The sequence below is a fragment of the Gouania willdenowi genome, chromosome 1 (assembly GCF_900634775.1).
Source record: "Gouania willdenowi chromosome 1, fGouWil2.1, whole genome shotgun sequence".
NCBI lineage: Eukaryota > Metazoa > Chordata > Actinopteri > Blenniiformes > Gobiesocidae > Gouania > Gouania willdenowi.
Genome location: NC_041044.1, coordinates 5,825,232 through 5,842,162, shown reverse-complemented (window position 1 = coordinate 5,842,162; position 16,931 = coordinate 5,825,232). Strand labels below are relative to the sequence as shown.

Genomic DNA, 16,931 nt, shown 5'->3' with positions numbered 1-16,931 from the left:
CAGCGAGTGCGTGCATCTGTTATTTTGGACTTATTTGATTTCAAAACGTTTCGGAAGTATGTTGGTCAGTTTGTTTGCGCGTGTTTGCGTGTTTCTCTGTTTGTGTACACAATAACTTGAAAAGTTATGAACAGATTTTTATGAAATTTTCAGGAAATGCTGATAATGGTTCAAGGAACAGTTTAATTTTGGTGATGTTATGGCTACCAAAAGAAAATATATAGATATATATCCCATTAGTTTTCTCATCCACACTGTGGAACTCCTGTTAAACATTGTTTTAGAACACTGATGATGTCATCAACAGTGATGTCCTCAGAAAACAACAAAAAACAATAATTATTCAAAAAATGCACAAACAGAAATGCACAAAACTAAACCAAAAAAGATACAAAAATACACAAAATGACTCCAGAATCACACTGAAATGGCAACAAAAAACAACAATTATACAATAAAGCACGAAAAGACAACAGAAAGAAAGAAAAATGCACATAATGACTCCAATAAACATACTTGACAGGAAAATACACCAAATGACAAAAATATAAAAAATAAGTAAATAAAAAACAACCAGGGAAATCACACATGCTATTTTACTTTGCATCCCTGTAAATATACCCCATTTTAACCAGTGTTTGGAATAACGGCTTTTAAAATATCGGCGTTAGGTAATGGCATTTTTTTTTTCAGTAACGGGGTAATCTAACTAATTACTTTTTATGCCGTTACAACGCCGTTACAATGCCGTTAACGCTACTGAACGTTAAATGCAGTGCGTTACATGCATTGATTGAATAAACTGTTTTCCGAGCCAGCACATGCGCCATACACAAAACCACTACAGATTTGATGAAACAGCAGAGATGGTGAGCATGGAGCAGTCTGATGAAAAGTTGGCATTTTTAAGGTGGCGATACAAACACTACTTAAATTAATTGTAGTCAGAGGCAAGAACGTACATGTGAAGTGTACATTATATCCAGGAGAGAAGACTTTGTCGACATCCGTTGTAAGCAAATCAAATTTAATGAAGAACCTCACAACGACACACGCATCTAAAAAATCTGAATTCATGTATGAAGGAGTGATTCCACCCTTCAGGTTGCCCTGCCAATCCCTTCAATTTTGAACAGTAGGGTTTCTCACATACAGCCCTGATGGAGGGGCCACCCCATCAGCCATAGACCGACAAAAAAGTGCTCGCAATCACCCCCAACATCAATGCCCATGCCACCAGCACAGACATTAACACAGTGGCTGCCACCGATTACCCACGCCTTGACACAAAACATCTCCCCAGCACCAATACAGCCCGGCAGACGACAGGACCCACGCCATCCGCCACACTGCCTGAAGCAGCGGGGTTCCAAACCAAACAACAACCAGCCTGTCGTGGACCAAGTAGCCAAGGAACAGGAAACAGGTTTGCAGTCTCAGCATAAAAGTCAGCTCCGCCCTCTCCACCATCTTTTGCCAGACCAGGAAGACATTCCACAGGTAACTCAAAAACAAAGAAAATCAGGATTAACAGACAGTGCATTAATTGAAACACAAAGAAACAATGATAACTGTGTAACTTAACCTTAATGTGTGGCCGTGGCCATCACACACTCCCCCCCTTCGAAGCTCTCACTGGGACAGCGAGAGAGGTAGTCCGCTGTACAATTGTCCCGTCCTGGAATATGATGGATGATGAAGCGGAATGGCTGCATTGCAAGATACCATCGAGTGATTCTTCCATTCGTGTCCTTCATCTTCTCAAGCCACTGAAGAGCCTTGTGATCCGTCTCCAGCGTAAACTCCCGGCCCAGAAGATAGTACTTAAAAGAGTCCATTGCCCACTTGACTGCAAGAGCCTCCTTCTCCACAGTTGAATACCGGACCTCCCTTGGAAACAGCTTACGACTGATGAATGCTACTGGATGTCGCTTTTCTGCTGATTCCTGGATTAAAACAGCCCCCAGACCCCTCTCCGAAGCATCAGTTTGCAAAATGAAATGCTTTTTAAAATCTGGACTGTACAGGACTGGGCTCTTACTCATTGAATGTTGAATGTCCCGAAAGGCTGCCTCCGCTTCCTTCGTCCAGAGCACCTTGTTCGGACATTTGGATCCAGTCCGATCAGTAAGGGAAGCTGCCCTGGCAGAAAAATGAGGGATAAAGCGATGGTAAAACCCTGCCATGCCCAAAAATGACCTTAGCTGCTTTCTGGTCTCTGGCAGTGGGCATGACTCAATGGCATGGATTTTACTCACTTGTGGCTTTATAAGCCCATTTCCAATTATAAAACCCAGGTACTCGGTCTCCGCTTTAGCAAAGAAACATTTAGCGGGATTGATGGTCAGCCCAGCCGACTGAAGGCGGCCTAGCACCTTCTCCAGATGTTCAAGATGATCCTCCCAGGTGGTGCTGTAAATGACAATGTCATCGAGATATGCTGAAGCAAAGTCTGAGAATTCACACAGGACCTCTGCCGGGCTGACCGATCATACCAGACCTTCTGACGCCGCTGAGACTCTGCCATGTGGGACTGGGCAAGCCCCCTCATCTTTTCCAGCCGATCTCTCATCTGCACAACATAGGAAATTATGTTATCAGCCCCCCCACCTGCCTTATTTCCCTCCCAAACATCCTTCAATAAAGATAGGGGACCCCTTACTTCATGACCATATAACAGTTCAAATGGGGAGAAGCCAGTGGAGGCCTGGGGTACCTCCCTATATGCAAAAAGGAGGTAAGGCAGCCATTGATCCCAGTCAACACCAGTCTCATTCACAAATTTCCTGAGCATCTGCTTCATGGTCTGATTGAAGCGTTCGGTGAGCCCGTCTGTTTGAGGGTGATATGGAGTTGTCCTTAAACTCCTAATACCCAGCAGCTGATACACTTGTTTCAATAGGGTAGACATAAAATTAGTTCCCCGGTCGGTAAGGATCTCACGAGGAAATCCAACCCTTGAAAACAATTGGACCAGGCAAAACGCCACTGATTTAGCTTTCATGGACTTCAGGGGAAAAACTTCCGGATATCTTGTAGCATAATCAGTTATCACAAGCATATAACGATTGCCTGCTTTACTCCTTTCCACAGGTCCCACAATGTCCATCCCTAACCGCTCAAATGGAGTACTGATGATTGGCAGTGGCTGGAGTGGAGCTCTGGAGGGGATTCTCGAGGATGTCTTCTGGCACTGAGGGCAACTTTTGCAGAACAGTCCTACATCTGCACGTAGGCCAGGCCAGTAAAAGTGGGGTTTAATGCGAGCAATGGTTCTGTGCTTACCAAGATGGCCTGCCCATGGCACCGAGTGTCCCAAGGTCAGCACAGTTTTCCTGGCTGCTCCCGGAACCACCAACTGTATGGCAGACCCCTGCTGGCGATAAAGGATACCACCTTTTAGAAAAAAATCCTCACTGCTGCAAGAATCAGGAACAGTTCCTTGTCCCGCCTCCTTAGCTCTCTGAAAAAGAGGTACCAATGTTGTGTCGTTTTGTTGCATCTCAATGACATTGCTTGGAATTCCAAAACCCAAAGGCAATTCAGGGTCAGGACCAGAGAGTGGCGCTACAACAGTCTTATGGAATTTCTCTTGCCTTTTCTGACGACGTGACTTACGAGACTTCCCAGGTGCTGTCTCCAGGTCTGCATCATAGAATGGCAGGGCACTTAGTGTTGGAGAGGTCTCCTCCAACCTCTGGCTTTGAGCTCTGGTAACTGCCGCATTACATCCACGGCTGGAATCCAACAAATCAAAAAGTACAGGTAGGTCTCGACCAAGCACAGCAGGAAATGGCAAATTATCAGCAACACCAACATTTACGAGATATGTTTGCCCTTGTACCTTGATGTACACGTCTGCTGTTGGATAAGGCTTTTTGTCTCCATGCACACAAAAAACAGGGACAGTATCCTTAATGCTGATAACATTTGGTGGTAAAAAATGTCTGTGTACGAGGGTCTGGTCGCTGCCTGAGTCAATAAGAGCCTGTAAAGTTTGGCCATTGATTTCAATCAAGGACATTTTGGCCTCTGAGTTCAATTTGATTTCAGGCTCATCCGCCCGAGGTACAAAACATACTTGTGTTATCTTGGGCGATTCTTTGGGGCACATTGGTTTGGTATGGCCCTCCATTCCACACCGATAACAAATCAGCTTTTTAGCAGGGTATTTTTGAGATGCATTAGCTGACTGGCTGTCCCTCATGGGAGTCCTACCTACATCAGTGGTTGGTGCTTGATGAAATTGCGGGAATAATTTGCGACTGTCGTCCCTTTCCCATGCTGTATAGCTCCATGGCTGACCTTTCCTCCGTGCAGCGACAAACACATCAGCCATCTTGGCAGCCTCAGCTGCAGACCCCGGATTACGCTCCTTAATCCAAACCTGCAACTCAGGAGACAGCATTCTGAAGTACTGCTCCAAGATGATGAGTTCGCCAATTTCATGGGTTGTTTTACCTTTGGGGTTAATCCACTTTCCATATAGCTCCTTAAGCCTTGCTTAAAGCTCTTTTGGGTTTTCATCAGGAGGTATTTCAAGAGACCGAAATCTTAATCTATATGTCTCTGGATTTATATCATATTCATCCAAAATTGCCATTTTTACTTTATCATATTCAAGAGAATCATCAACATCCATATTTACATATGCTCCCCTAGCTTTGCCAGAGAGCAAAGGAATAAGATGAAAAACCCAATCCTGTTTCTGCCACCGACAAGCATGTGCAATGCGTTCGAAGGTGATTAAAAAATGTTCAACATCATCTTCCTCTGTGAGCCTTTCTAGTCTGGGCTCATGAAACAGCGCCTTATTGGTTGAGATTTGAAAGTAATTAGCTGCCATGTCCTGATGCTCAGGCACAGACTGTTCAGGCTCACCTGACCGCTGCTCCAGATCTGGTGGTTCAAGCTCTGCTAACAGAGGCTCTGAGAGTGGGGAGGTACGAGCCTGCACTTCCAGCTGTAGTAGTTGGAACTGGTGTTGGAGTGTTCTGGAGCGGTGCTCCTGTCGGGCATTTTCCTCCAGCTGTCTGGCCTCTCGGGCTTCCTGCTGCGTCATATGGGCCCGAAACAAGGAGACCAGGTCAGATAATGAAGGCTCCTTACCTTCGCCCTCAGTGCTGTCCACCTCTCCAGTAGCTCCATTTTCTTCCTCACCCTCATTTAGGGCCTCCGTTCCTGTCATCTGAGGCTGGTTGTCTCTGTGTGCTGTTCTTGTACTTCTTCCACCTCTCTGCATAACTATGCAATCACGGTGGGAAGAAGAGAAGAGGGAAGAAAAAAAAACTGCAGCAAAAAAAACCTGGTGTCCTTTACTGGATGATCCCACCACTGCCACCAAATGTCGTGGACCAAGTAGCCAAGGAACAGGAAACAGGTTTGCAGTTGAACAATTTGGGTTTTATTTTACCCAAGAAGGAACTTCCACAGCATGGTGTTAACACAACCCACACCACTCCCAACTAACACACAAGGGGAGACTTATATATGAGTTGGATTTTCCATCAGACACACACAGGGGAGAACATGATATATACTAACTTAAATCTAACATAAAAAACTCCCAATCCCCCTATGAGTTCAATGACTTGGTCTGGTCCGATGGGCGTGGGTCTCAGCATAAAAGTCAGCTCCGCCCTCTCCACCATCTTTTGCCAGACCAGGAAGACATTCCACAGGTAACTCAAAAACAAAGAAAATCAGGATTAACAGACAGTGCATTAATTGAAACACAAAGAAACAATGATAACTGTGTAACTTAACCTTAATGTGTGGCCGTGGCCATCACACAGCCCCTGAGCTAATTGGAGGGCTCCCAGAAGGCCCAGCCCAAGCATCTGTCACGGAAACAAATCATCTTGGGCAAGAGGGTCAGAGGGCCTAGACAGTGGACCAGCCCAACCCGACACCAACCAGCGAGGCCATAAAGCACAGGCTGCCCCAACCCCACATGCCGCCTAGTGCAACCACAAAAAAAATACCCCCCCCAAAAAAAAAAAAAGAAAGGGCAACACCCCCAGTGAAGGCCAAACGCAGGGAACCCAGCCGGAGCACCCTGACAACCCGGTGGAGTAGCCCACAGCAAACCCCTAGCACTCAGCTCCCCAGGACCTGCCCCTGAGCAGCAACCACCCCCAGAGCTGCCCCCATTCCAGACCCTCCAGCATGAGCCACAGCCCCAAACCCAATTCCCTGGCAGGCTACGATGTCACAATAGCCAGAAATTTTAGCTATGATGTGAATGGCTTTGATGTCTTAAAATAACTCTGAGTGACATCAAAGTCAACTAGCCACTCCTTTAACAAAGACAAAGAGCAGAACTGTCAAAAGCTCTGCTAACTAGTAGCTCAGTCAACAGAAGCATGAGGAACAGCTGAGAGAGCAAAGGCATCAAAAGCTTTACCAGCAGATGAAGCTCAGTGATCAGAAGATAGAGGAACAGTACACAATCAGACAGAGAATGAATCAACAGATTTGCCAGCAGATGAAGCTCAGTGATCAGAAGCTGCAGCAGAAGATAGAGGAACAGTACACAATCAGACAGAGAATGAATCAACAGATTTGCCAGCAGATGAAGCTCAGTGATCAGAAGCTGCAGCAGAAGATAGAGGAACAGTACACAATCAGACAGAGAATGAATCAAAAGCTATGCAGGCAGATGAAGCTCAGTGAGCAAAATGTGAAGCAGAAGATAGAGGAACACTTCATATTCAGGAAGAGAATGCATCAAAAGCTCTGCAGGCAGATGAAGCTCAGTGAGCCATCCTGTAGTACAATGGAATTTATCAGTGACAATCCTCATCTGGCCTTTGTTTACTCGGTCGCTCAAAGAATCTTGTTTCATTATAGACTAGATCCAGAAACAGAGGAGTCTCGCACCTATGTGAACCATTTAATAATTGAGGCTGCCAAAAAGAAGATTGGAACCGACCAAAAAACGTGTCAAGGAACTGAGCGCGCTAGTTTTAAGGTTACTCATAGAGTATACTGACCTGGACTTGCAATCCATGGTCCAGAATCCAGACTGTCTGGTTCTTTCAGCAATTAAATTGCCCCTCATCTGCATCAGCTCATTTTTTCAGTTTTGGTCGAGAAAAAAAAAAATTAGGAAAAAGAAGGTCAGACTATTACACTTTTTTATCTCTTTGGCCATCTTGTCTTGTGTCCTGATAGCTAATGCCTATGCACCACTTGCCTTCGTAACGTTGGCTACTATTGTTTTTTTTTTTTACTGCTCTTTGTATTTACTTATTTGATGCATACACCTGAGGAACCAAACACTGTGAGAGATTTCCACAGCAGAGGTGGTTATGCAAACCCCAATGATGTTTGCCAGCCAGCAGACATGCTGACACTCACGCCAAGAAGCCAACCAGCGCAGCGCCGGCCCAAATGGCGCCTGCCAGTGGCTAAGCCCAAACGTAGAAACCAAGGGAGGCGGATGTCACCGCAAGCCACTCCACCGGCACCTGGGAACACCGGCCACACCAGCAGGCGTGCATATGCACAGCCCCGTTCCAGCCCGCCTGCATAGTCCACTGGCCTCCAAGGGCACCTCACCGGCACCAAAAACATCAAAAGAGAAGCCAGCGAGAAAGATCCCATGGATCCCCATGTTAGAGAGGGACCGGAGAGGGTCCCATTCCTCTCTCAAACACTCCCTCTATGTCTGCTTCTCCCCTTGTGTGTTTGCTCCTGTACTCCTTCTGGCTTTTGTCTTGCAGGTCCGTGGGATCCTCAGTGTGGAGTTACAGAGTCTCAACAACTCTGTCTCCACCCTTTCCTCTGCACACACCCAACACAGCATAACGTGGATGGCTGTTCATCATAGGAATGGGATCAACACAAGGTTCCTGCTGCTTAACAGAAGGTTTTCCTTGCCGCCATGATGAATTCATGTTGGGTGTGGGATACATATGTATGTGTATATACGTATATATGCATATGTGTGTATCCATAAAATGAAGAGTCGGTCCTTAAGACTGCTCTACTGTAAAGTGTCTTGAGATATCATTGGTTATGATTTGGCGCTATACAAATAAAGATTGATTGATTGATTGATCCCATCGCAGTTATCCACTTGAGGTTTGAATGTGTTTCCATTGAACGTTATTTTGGGCAGGAGCCTCATAACTCCTGTGAAATACCCTCCCGTGAGACTTCACGTCACTCAGAACCTCCTTATAACACTATAGATTATTTTGTTCTTTCACGTCTAATGTGGCAGTAATATTTTTTTAATTATAACACTAAGAAATGTCCTTGTCATCTGCTCTGTTTTCACGTACTGCACAATGTTTTTCTGGAGAACAGAAGTTGTGTGACCAGGTACCTCATGTCATGTGATCAGGTACGTCACATTGTGTGACGTGTATTTGAAGTGTTTCCATAACACTTTTGCAACATTTCAATATCGAAACATCTGAAAAACCTCCTCATGAAAGCGTAAAAACCTTTGCTCATTTCCAAGGGTAAATGAAATGCAGCTACTGGTACTGTATAGTATAGCGCTACCAGTTTGAAAAGCACGTCTTAAATACCAAATGGTCACAGTTTGATTAGAGGATGTGATAATAAGGAAGACAAGCAGTAATATAAAAAAGTTAGGAAATGTTAAGGTTTCAACATGAAACACTTTATTTCTCCTAATTTATCCAACTGTTTAATTGTTATTAAAATTTATAGAAAATCCACCTTGCGTTTTTACAAACACATTTTTGATATTTCATAATATACATGACATACCACTGACCATACATCAGATCTGCAACACTTAAAAACATTTGTTACAATGTTTCAGTGAACAGGAAGAGATCCAAATTCTGATGTAGCTGGTTATGATTTACAGTCTGCATGAACAGGAATGAATCATAACATGACCTAACCACTAGAGCGGACATGGGCTCGTCTGTGAACGGTCGCATTTACAGACCTTGGAGTCGGTGTTAGCTTACCAATAAATGTTTGTCACGTTTACAATAAGTATTGACTAGGCCACTGGGAGTGAAGCCCAAGGCCAAGGCAGGCTGCTGTGATAATACTGTATCATGTTTTTCTGCAGTCAGTGCCTTCTCCTCACCCTTCTCTATCTTCTCTATTTCAGGTGGCTTGAAGCAGATGATGGCAGATCCTGATCTGTGGTTCACGGCTCAACTAGTCCAACTAGCCCAACCAGTCGACGCAGATGGCTGCCACCTCTGAACCTGGTTCAAACGGAGAATTCTTCCTGTTAAAACGAAGTTGTATCTTCCCACTGTCACTAAATGCTTCTTCATGTGGATCTTGTTGAGTTTTCTCTTTCTTATTACGAATTTTATATTTTGATAAGCGCATTAAGATGACTTTGTTGTAAATTGCGCTATACAAATAAAGTTGAATTGAATTGACGACCGCAAGTGGATCAGAGCCACTAGAGTCACGTGTGCGCCCAGAGACAAAATGACAACAGAAATGCACAACATTACACCAAAAAAGATACAAAAATACACAAAATGACTCCAGAATCAAACTAAAATGGCAACAAAAAGCAATAATTATACAAAAAATGCACAGAAAGACAACAGAAAAAATGCTAAATATGGACAAAATTGCATTCACTAGCATATAGATTCACTTACGAGCGAGTTTATTGAATTTGTTGTACAAATCAATGTTTTTTTTGCCCCTCAGTACAGCAGCGTATGCACAGCGTTGTCCGGACAGAAGGAAATAGCTTGTATATGTATTTATTTTTTTATCTGCCCTGGCATTTGTTTACTATTAAGTTGAAGTTTTGAAAAATAATTTTGAATAACATTTTGAGGAATAACTGACAATTTCTTGCTCATTTTAAGAGGTCTTTCATATTTCATAACACACTATTGATATGGTTGTTTACAAACACAAAAGTGTATTTAATCCGATTACTCAATTACTTGATGAAAAAATCGACAGAATACTCGCTTACAAAAATATTTGATAGCTGCAGCACTACCATTTAAACGTGAGTGTCCCAAAGTGTTTCCAAAGTGAAAATATGGTGTTTTAATGCATCCTGTTATATATGCAATGTAGGCAAATGCTAAGAACGCTATGCCTCCAGGGGGCGCCAAATTGGCTGAGTGAAAAAAAATAGATAATCATAAATAGAGAAGAAGGAATTACAACATCTAAGGCACTGATATTATTAGGATATTAAACTTGATAGTATTATTAATCATTTGTTTTAATGACAATAAAAAAAAAAAGGTTGCATGGCACAGTGGCCTAATAATTTATTTCATTGGAGTTTAACATAATTTTAAGATAACTATTTACTTTTATGCAAATGTAAGGAGTGACATCACAGTTTGTGTTTTACACAAATAGATTTCCTTAAAGACTGTGTAAAGAAAATTGGGCCATTTTCTTCTAAACACATTAAATAGGTAATAAATGTATTCCATGTAAAAAGCCATTCAACCATGTAATTGTGGAGCTAGACTTCACAAACTGTGTTTCCAATTTCTGTGTTCAGGATTTAATGGGCGGGTCAGAAATTGGGGAACAGAGCCATCATTAGCATAAACCCGACCCCGCTGCTGAAGCACACCAAACTTCTGCGGCCTCCAGCAGGCGCAATTCGGCCCCTAGCCGAAAACAAACCACATATTCAGACTCGGGAATTAAAGTCACAATGAAATGAGCACTTTTATACACCTCAATTTGGTTTTTTGACTCTACCCAGGAGAGATGCACATATTCGGAATCGGACGAGCAGACCGATCAGTCCGCTGACATTTTGTTTAACCCACTTTTGGAAGAATAATCGACGCTGCAGCCGCTTTCACACTGCTCTCTCCCATAGACACTAGTGATGTGTCGCCTCTTTGACGTGAACAAAAGGATCCGGCTCCTGATTGGGAGCCAATTTGTCTCGCTCTCTTTATTTCTCTTCATTGATTGGTCAATATGTGTGTCATCTCTGTCTGTGCTGAGCAGAGGGGGAGGGGCTATGGCGTCACATTAGTTCCAAAATCCACACGCGTGAAAGCAACAACCGCATGCATAAAACCAGTAGTTAGTGAGCAGGCATGCGCTCACTGTCCCTCTATGAGGTGAATTCCCACACTTATTTACGTGTGCCATAATTTTCTGCTCACTCTCTAAACTCCCTGCATGCTCGACATCACTTCCTGCTTGCTCGAAAGTGAATTCAGTGGCTACTATTGCATGCAGCAAAATCAGTTTAACCCCCAGGATCAACCCCTCAAAGCTGAGGCACTTGGTTTCTCTTAATGCCAATCTTCACTGAAGGAGAAAACTCTTATCTAAATGCAGATTTTTATTTATTTTTTTTTCATTTTCTTTTATACATATTAATGTATATTTTGTTGTGTGATTCTGTAAGCTTCTGTATGTTGTTTCACATTAAAATTGTTTAGTATTAAAAAGCTAGTTCAACGTTTGTTTGTTTTTTTATTTTTATCTCTCTGTAGAGTATATTAATAAAAGTGTATTTATATAATAAACATTTAAATAGTGCATGTTTCTTTTATATTAGTAATTCATATTGCGCTTAGTTTTACATATTATATATTGTCATTAATAAATTAATTTAAGCACCAAAAAATCTAAAGAGCCACTTGGGAGCCAAAAGAGCCGGCTCTTTTTAGTGAGTCGAGCCAAAAGAGCCGGTTCTCGAAAAGGAGCCGGAATTCCCGTCACTAATAGACACGTATGCTGAACTATAAAAGCGTTTGGTTGGAGTTATCTTTTGGGAAACCTATGATCAACGTACAGTGCACTGTGTCTGTATTCTGATTTGTCAAAGCGTTGTATTAAAGAAAGCTTCCCACTGCAAAGGAGAACCAAGTCCAGGGCTCGAGACTGCAACCAAAATGGTCGCATATGCGAGTATATTTTCAGTGTGTGCGAGTAAAAATTTAATCTGGTCGCGTCCATGTGAGTACGTATGGATGACATTATTTCGCACGGAGCGGATGAACGTCTTCTTCACGTCCCACTGAGTGCATCTCTCTCTCTCTCTCGCTCTCTCTTAGCGCGGCAGGTGAGGAGACAGTGAGCGCTCACGCAACTTGGCTGCGGGTAATGCAACGGTGAATGCATAGAGTATAAACACCAATGTGCTCCTTTGGAGTGTGCGCGGTCCGTGAACGTAGCCAGGCATAACGAGTCTTTCACTGAGTGTGCGCTCACATTGAGGGCAGCAGTAAAAAGGAAGAACGTGCCGAGCGCAGTGATAGAGCGTACGTATCATGGAGGGACCAGAACTGATGGACTATGATGCCAGGCCAGATGTTCAGCTGTGGTTCTCCCAGAGCAGGGGTCTGCAACCTGCGGCTCTGGAGCCTCATGTGGCTCTTTGACTCTTTTGCAATGGCTCCCTATAGCTTTAAAAAAACTATTGAAATATATATATATATATATATATATATACATTTTTTTTTTTACAGAGGCTATTAATGATTACTGACAAAAAAAATCAAGAAAAACAGTTTATTAACCTAAAATAAATCATGTTGTCCAATGACTCAGCACATTCCTACTTCACCTCCTACAACATCTACAGACCATCAACTTTCCTGCACCTGTGGCTAACCTTAAGTTTTAAATCCCCAACAAATTAAACCAACAAAAACACTATTCTGGAAAAAAATAGAAATTACAATTGTGTGGAAACAGATTAATTTAACCACCAATGTGCTGGTTAAATATGCATGTTTTATGTGTTACTTTTTGTAGGCTTTCAAATACATTAAATAAAAAAAAAATCTTCTTTATATAACATTGTGTTCATTTAATCTGAGATGCATAAGAATTTGAAGATGCAAAATACTCTTTTATTTCTTGATGTCAATTTATTCTATTTTATTTTAAACTGTTTTTAAGTTTCCATTTACATGATCAATATAAATCAAACATTATTCTATATAATTTTAACTGTATATAATTTAATACACTGTATTGTCTTCATTGAGAAGGTATTTATGGCTCCAGGAGGACTTTAATCCAGGTGAGATGAGGTTAAATGGTTTCTTGTAGAGTAAAGGTTACAGACCCCTGACCAGGGGAAGAGGGTTAGGAGACCCCACTATAAGAGCTGGACCCTCTGAATTTAATTCCATGGGGTGAAACAATGCAGATGCTAAGTTGGTTATGCTACTGTTAACTTAATTCAAGTACAGCCTTTCTGTAAAATTTTGTCAACGTCTTAAAATGATATAAAATAAATGACTTATTTCAGCCACTGCTTGTTGCAGAAAATATATATATTAATATTGACACTAAAACCTGAAAACATTCAGCAAATATATCTCGAGTTATTGTCAATCTTTACTTCATACAAAACTACAGTACGCCAGTTAAGTCAACTTCTCATTAGCATGCGTGGCTATGCTGTACAATCTCCCCACCCTGCTAAAAAAAAAAAAAGGAAAAAAGGGTGCGACCAAATTCTGTGCTGGTGCGACCAACTGAGAAAGTTAGTCGCACCAGTGCCACCACTGGAAAAGTTAGTGTAGTGTTAGTGTGTAAAGCAATTTTGCTCATGTTTTCTTCTCATGTAAAGTGTCTTTGAGGGTATGGTGAAGATCACTATGAAAGTGTTAGAAATTATTCTGATAATAATAATAATAATATAACAATAATGTAATTATTCATTACTTGGTATAAAAAGATAAAAAACACAGCATATGAGGGGACGCCAAAGAGGCTTGGGTTTTAATGTCAAGGAAAACATTAATAGCAAAATAAATCCTGATAGCACGGACGAACAAAACCAGTATGTTCTTTAATTTCGTGCATTTTTTTTATTTCTTATTTTATAAATGTGTGCTTAGAGCTATGCACAGCACTGTTTCCTCCTATTTTAAGTATTTTATCATTTATAATGTGTTCTAAAGAGCAGAGTTGAGACATGAGAAGCTGGTTGCCTGGTTCAAAAGCCAGATGTGTGAACTTGTCTATAATAATTCTGCTTAATTTCCTCTTTATATAAATAGAAGTGAAATAAAAAAATATTCTGGGATGGAACTCTTTAAGCAGGTCAGGCATCTCTGAGGCAATATAAAAAGAAATGTTCGGCTTTCCAGGCATTAATACAGAGTGAGTGGAGGAGTAAATAACCTAATCCATGTCCCCGTGGCATCAGGGAAATAAATGTAGGAACGTAAAATGAGCAGGAGTCCATGGAGTCACACTTAAATAACTTCAGCACTGCCCAAAGCATAGCTAAGTAAAAGGAAATATGTGCTGCTTTTTTCAGAACTATAGAAGCAGAAACTACTTTGGGTTTTAGTTCAGAAACTTTAGGCTGTTTTTCCTCCACAGGTGACAGTTTAATCCCACCTTTTCTGCAATAAAGTCAATTCTGTCCACGATCATGTCTAATGTATATCCTGTACTTCTGGAATGCTTAAAGTAAGGTACAGTACATTAAATTAAACAGTTCCTGCAACTTCGCATTGACGCAAAGAGTGTTTTTTTTAATGTAGAAAAATAAACTTAGATACATTTTCTCTTTTGTAAAATAATGTACTACTTTCTATTCATAGGAAAGTTCCAGAGAGACAACCCGAATTACCGCCTCTGGTGTACGCACGCCGCTTGGCGGTCTGGCTGGGCCCTTGGGGGTGGGTGGGGTGGGGACGGGGGCGACTTTAACAATAACTGAGGTGCATTGCACTGGCAGTAGATGTCGGTGGGGGGCCTTGGGGTTGGGGGCGGTGGCGGGGTGCGCCGGTTCCTCGGCTCCCAGGTGCTTTCTCGTGTGTGTATGTGGGGGGCAGTGGCTGCCTCTCGGCTTGGTGTCTTGGGGGCGTCTGGGGAGCTGCTCGGCCGGGGGGGGTTGCCTGGGCTCCCTGGCCCCCGCTCTTTCTGCTAATCTGGCTGCGTCCTCGAGTCCGGGGCAGCGCTTGGGTTTGCAGTGGCGGTTTCTTGCACATACATCGGTCTACGATGCACTAGCATGCCTTGGACTGTGGGATAAAACTTATAGTGGGCTTAACTTTAGACATGTTGATCCCAAATACCTGTTTCAGGTATTACCACTCACTCCTTCCCTCTGCCCACAGCCACCACCATTATAGTTGAGCCTCACGCCTACAACTTCACATCTCACTCTCACTTTACAGTAATCAACTCTTCCCCACCCTTCCATTTCTACCTAGAATCTCTCCTCTCTGCTCTCCCCCCCTCCACCTCCTCCCCACCCCCTCACCCAGGTGTAACTTTTTCACTTATTAAGTGTTTTCTTTCCCATTGTTTTCTATTTTCTACTTTCAAGCCCTTCATTTCCAGCTATTCTTCAACTTATTTCACCCTTATTGCTAATATTCAGCTATTGCTAGGTTAATACTATTGCTAGGTTTATGATAGGTTAGTGCTAATGCTTGGCAAATGCTACTGATAGGTTATTGCTAATACTAGGTTAGCGCTAATGCTAAGTTAATGCCATTGCTAGGTTAGTGCTAATGCTAGATGAATGCTAAAGCTAGGTTAGTATTAATCCTAGGCTAATACCATTGATAGGCTATTGCTAACGCTAGGCTCATGCTAAAGCTAGACTAATACTGACACTAGGCTTATGCTAACATTAGGCTAATGCTAAGTCTAATGATAATGTCAATGCTAGATAATACTAAGCTAATGCAGTCCAGCACCTGCAACCTCTCTTGCATTTTATTCAGGAAATGCAGATATTCTACTTATATTTATGGCTATTGCTATAGTTCCAGACCCCAGACAAACCAGAAAACAGTTCCGACACTTCCTGTGCGCATGCGCAGTAAGCCGACTACCGGTGGTTCCGTCACTGCCAGACCGTCCCCTTCTTTCTATCGTTCCGTCAGTTTTATTTTAGCCCTAACTCTAACCCTATCCCTGACCTTAACCCTAACCCAGGAAACACCCTAAAATGTTTCTTTTTTTTTCGTATTTTTAAAGGTGGAATTTGCCGTGTTGAATGTGTTAAAATGAAAAAAGATATATGTCAAAAGGGGGATTCGAACCCACACCAGTGGAAGGAAGAATCCTTGAATCTGGTGCCTTAAACCATCCTGACATGGTCCTAACATCTGCACATTACGCTACAGGAAGTGCAGGAACTATAGTCCGGTTTGTTTGTTTTTTAGTTATTTATAAATTGTGAGGCTTGCAAAAAAATTCTAATATATACTAAATTACATAGTAGTTATATCCTGATAAGCTTTTTTTTTAGAATACAATATGTTGTGATATTTGTGTATATTGATACAGTCAAATGATTTGGTTTGTAGTTAATGATGAGAATAAATGATCTATACCAGGGGTCTGCAACCTTTACTCTCAAAAGAGCCATTTTGCCTAATCTCACCAGGATTAAAGCCCTTCCGGAGCCGAAAAAATACCTTCTCAACGAAGACAATACAGTGTATAAAATTCTATACAGTTAAAATAATATCAAATAATTTCATGAGTTAATGGATCTGAAGTAATAAAGTAAATAACTTGAACTTGATAACACATTATAATGTCAGTCAACACATGCTAATTGTTCATTTGTTGCAACGAATCAAGAAATCTATTTTCTTCCAGAATAGTCTTTCTGTTAGTTATCTTACCAGGAATTTATATTTTAAGGTTAGCCACATGTGCATATTGCACAATGTGATTTATTTTTTAGGTTAAATTGTTTTTATCCTAATTTTATTTGAAGTTAATGTCATTAATCATCAACACCCTCGGTAAGAAATAACAATTCATTGTTTTATTATTTTTTTAAAGCTATCGGGAGCCATTGCAAAAGAGTCAAAGAGCCACATGAGGCTCCAGAGCAGCAGGTTGCAGACCCCTGATCTATACAGTCAACTATGTGAATGTTTTTGCACTTTGTTGTAAGCCTCATAATGAGAATAGAGGCATGTGCAGCACAAATAATTCACAAATAAATGTGGATATTGTGTTACTGC

General features: G+C 41.9%; 2 protein-coding genes across 8 annotated transcripts in view; both read right to left on the bottom strand.

Annotated features, from left to right (window-relative positions):
* LOC114471718 (voltage-dependent T-type calcium channel subunit alpha-1I-like) overlaps nucleotides 1-16,931 on the bottom strand; it is a 498,082-nt gene that overhangs the window by 165,300 nt on the left and 315,851 nt on the right. The gene's annotated exons all lie outside the window — the stretch shown is intronic.
* On the bottom strand, nucleotides 1,442-5,818 carry LOC114471728 (uncharacterized). Of its 7 annotated transcripts, XR_003675025.1 has the most exons (5): nucleotides 4,462-4,518; nucleotides 2,663-4,387; nucleotides 2,259-2,572; nucleotides 2,042-2,142; nucleotides 1,442-1,946 (listed from the first exon to the last, which is right to left on the bottom strand). XR_003675025.1 is itself a non-coding variant. In XM_028460588.1 (3 exons), the coding sequence occupies exons 1-3, from the start codon at nucleotides 4,483-4,485 to the stop codon at nucleotides 2,369-2,371; spliced, it is 1,953 nt and encodes a 650-aa protein (XP_028316389.1). In that variant the 5' UTR covers nucleotides 4,486-4,518; the 3' UTR covers nucleotides 1,962-2,368. The 7 variants fall into 7 exon arrangements, 4 of the variants coding, with proteins under 4 accessions (XP_028316389.1, XP_028316414.1, XP_028316424.1 ...); XR_003675022.1 differs by having other exon boundaries at nucleotides 2,042-2,572; XR_003675023.1 differs by lacking the exon at nucleotides 1,442-1,946 and having other exon boundaries at nucleotides 1,962-2,142.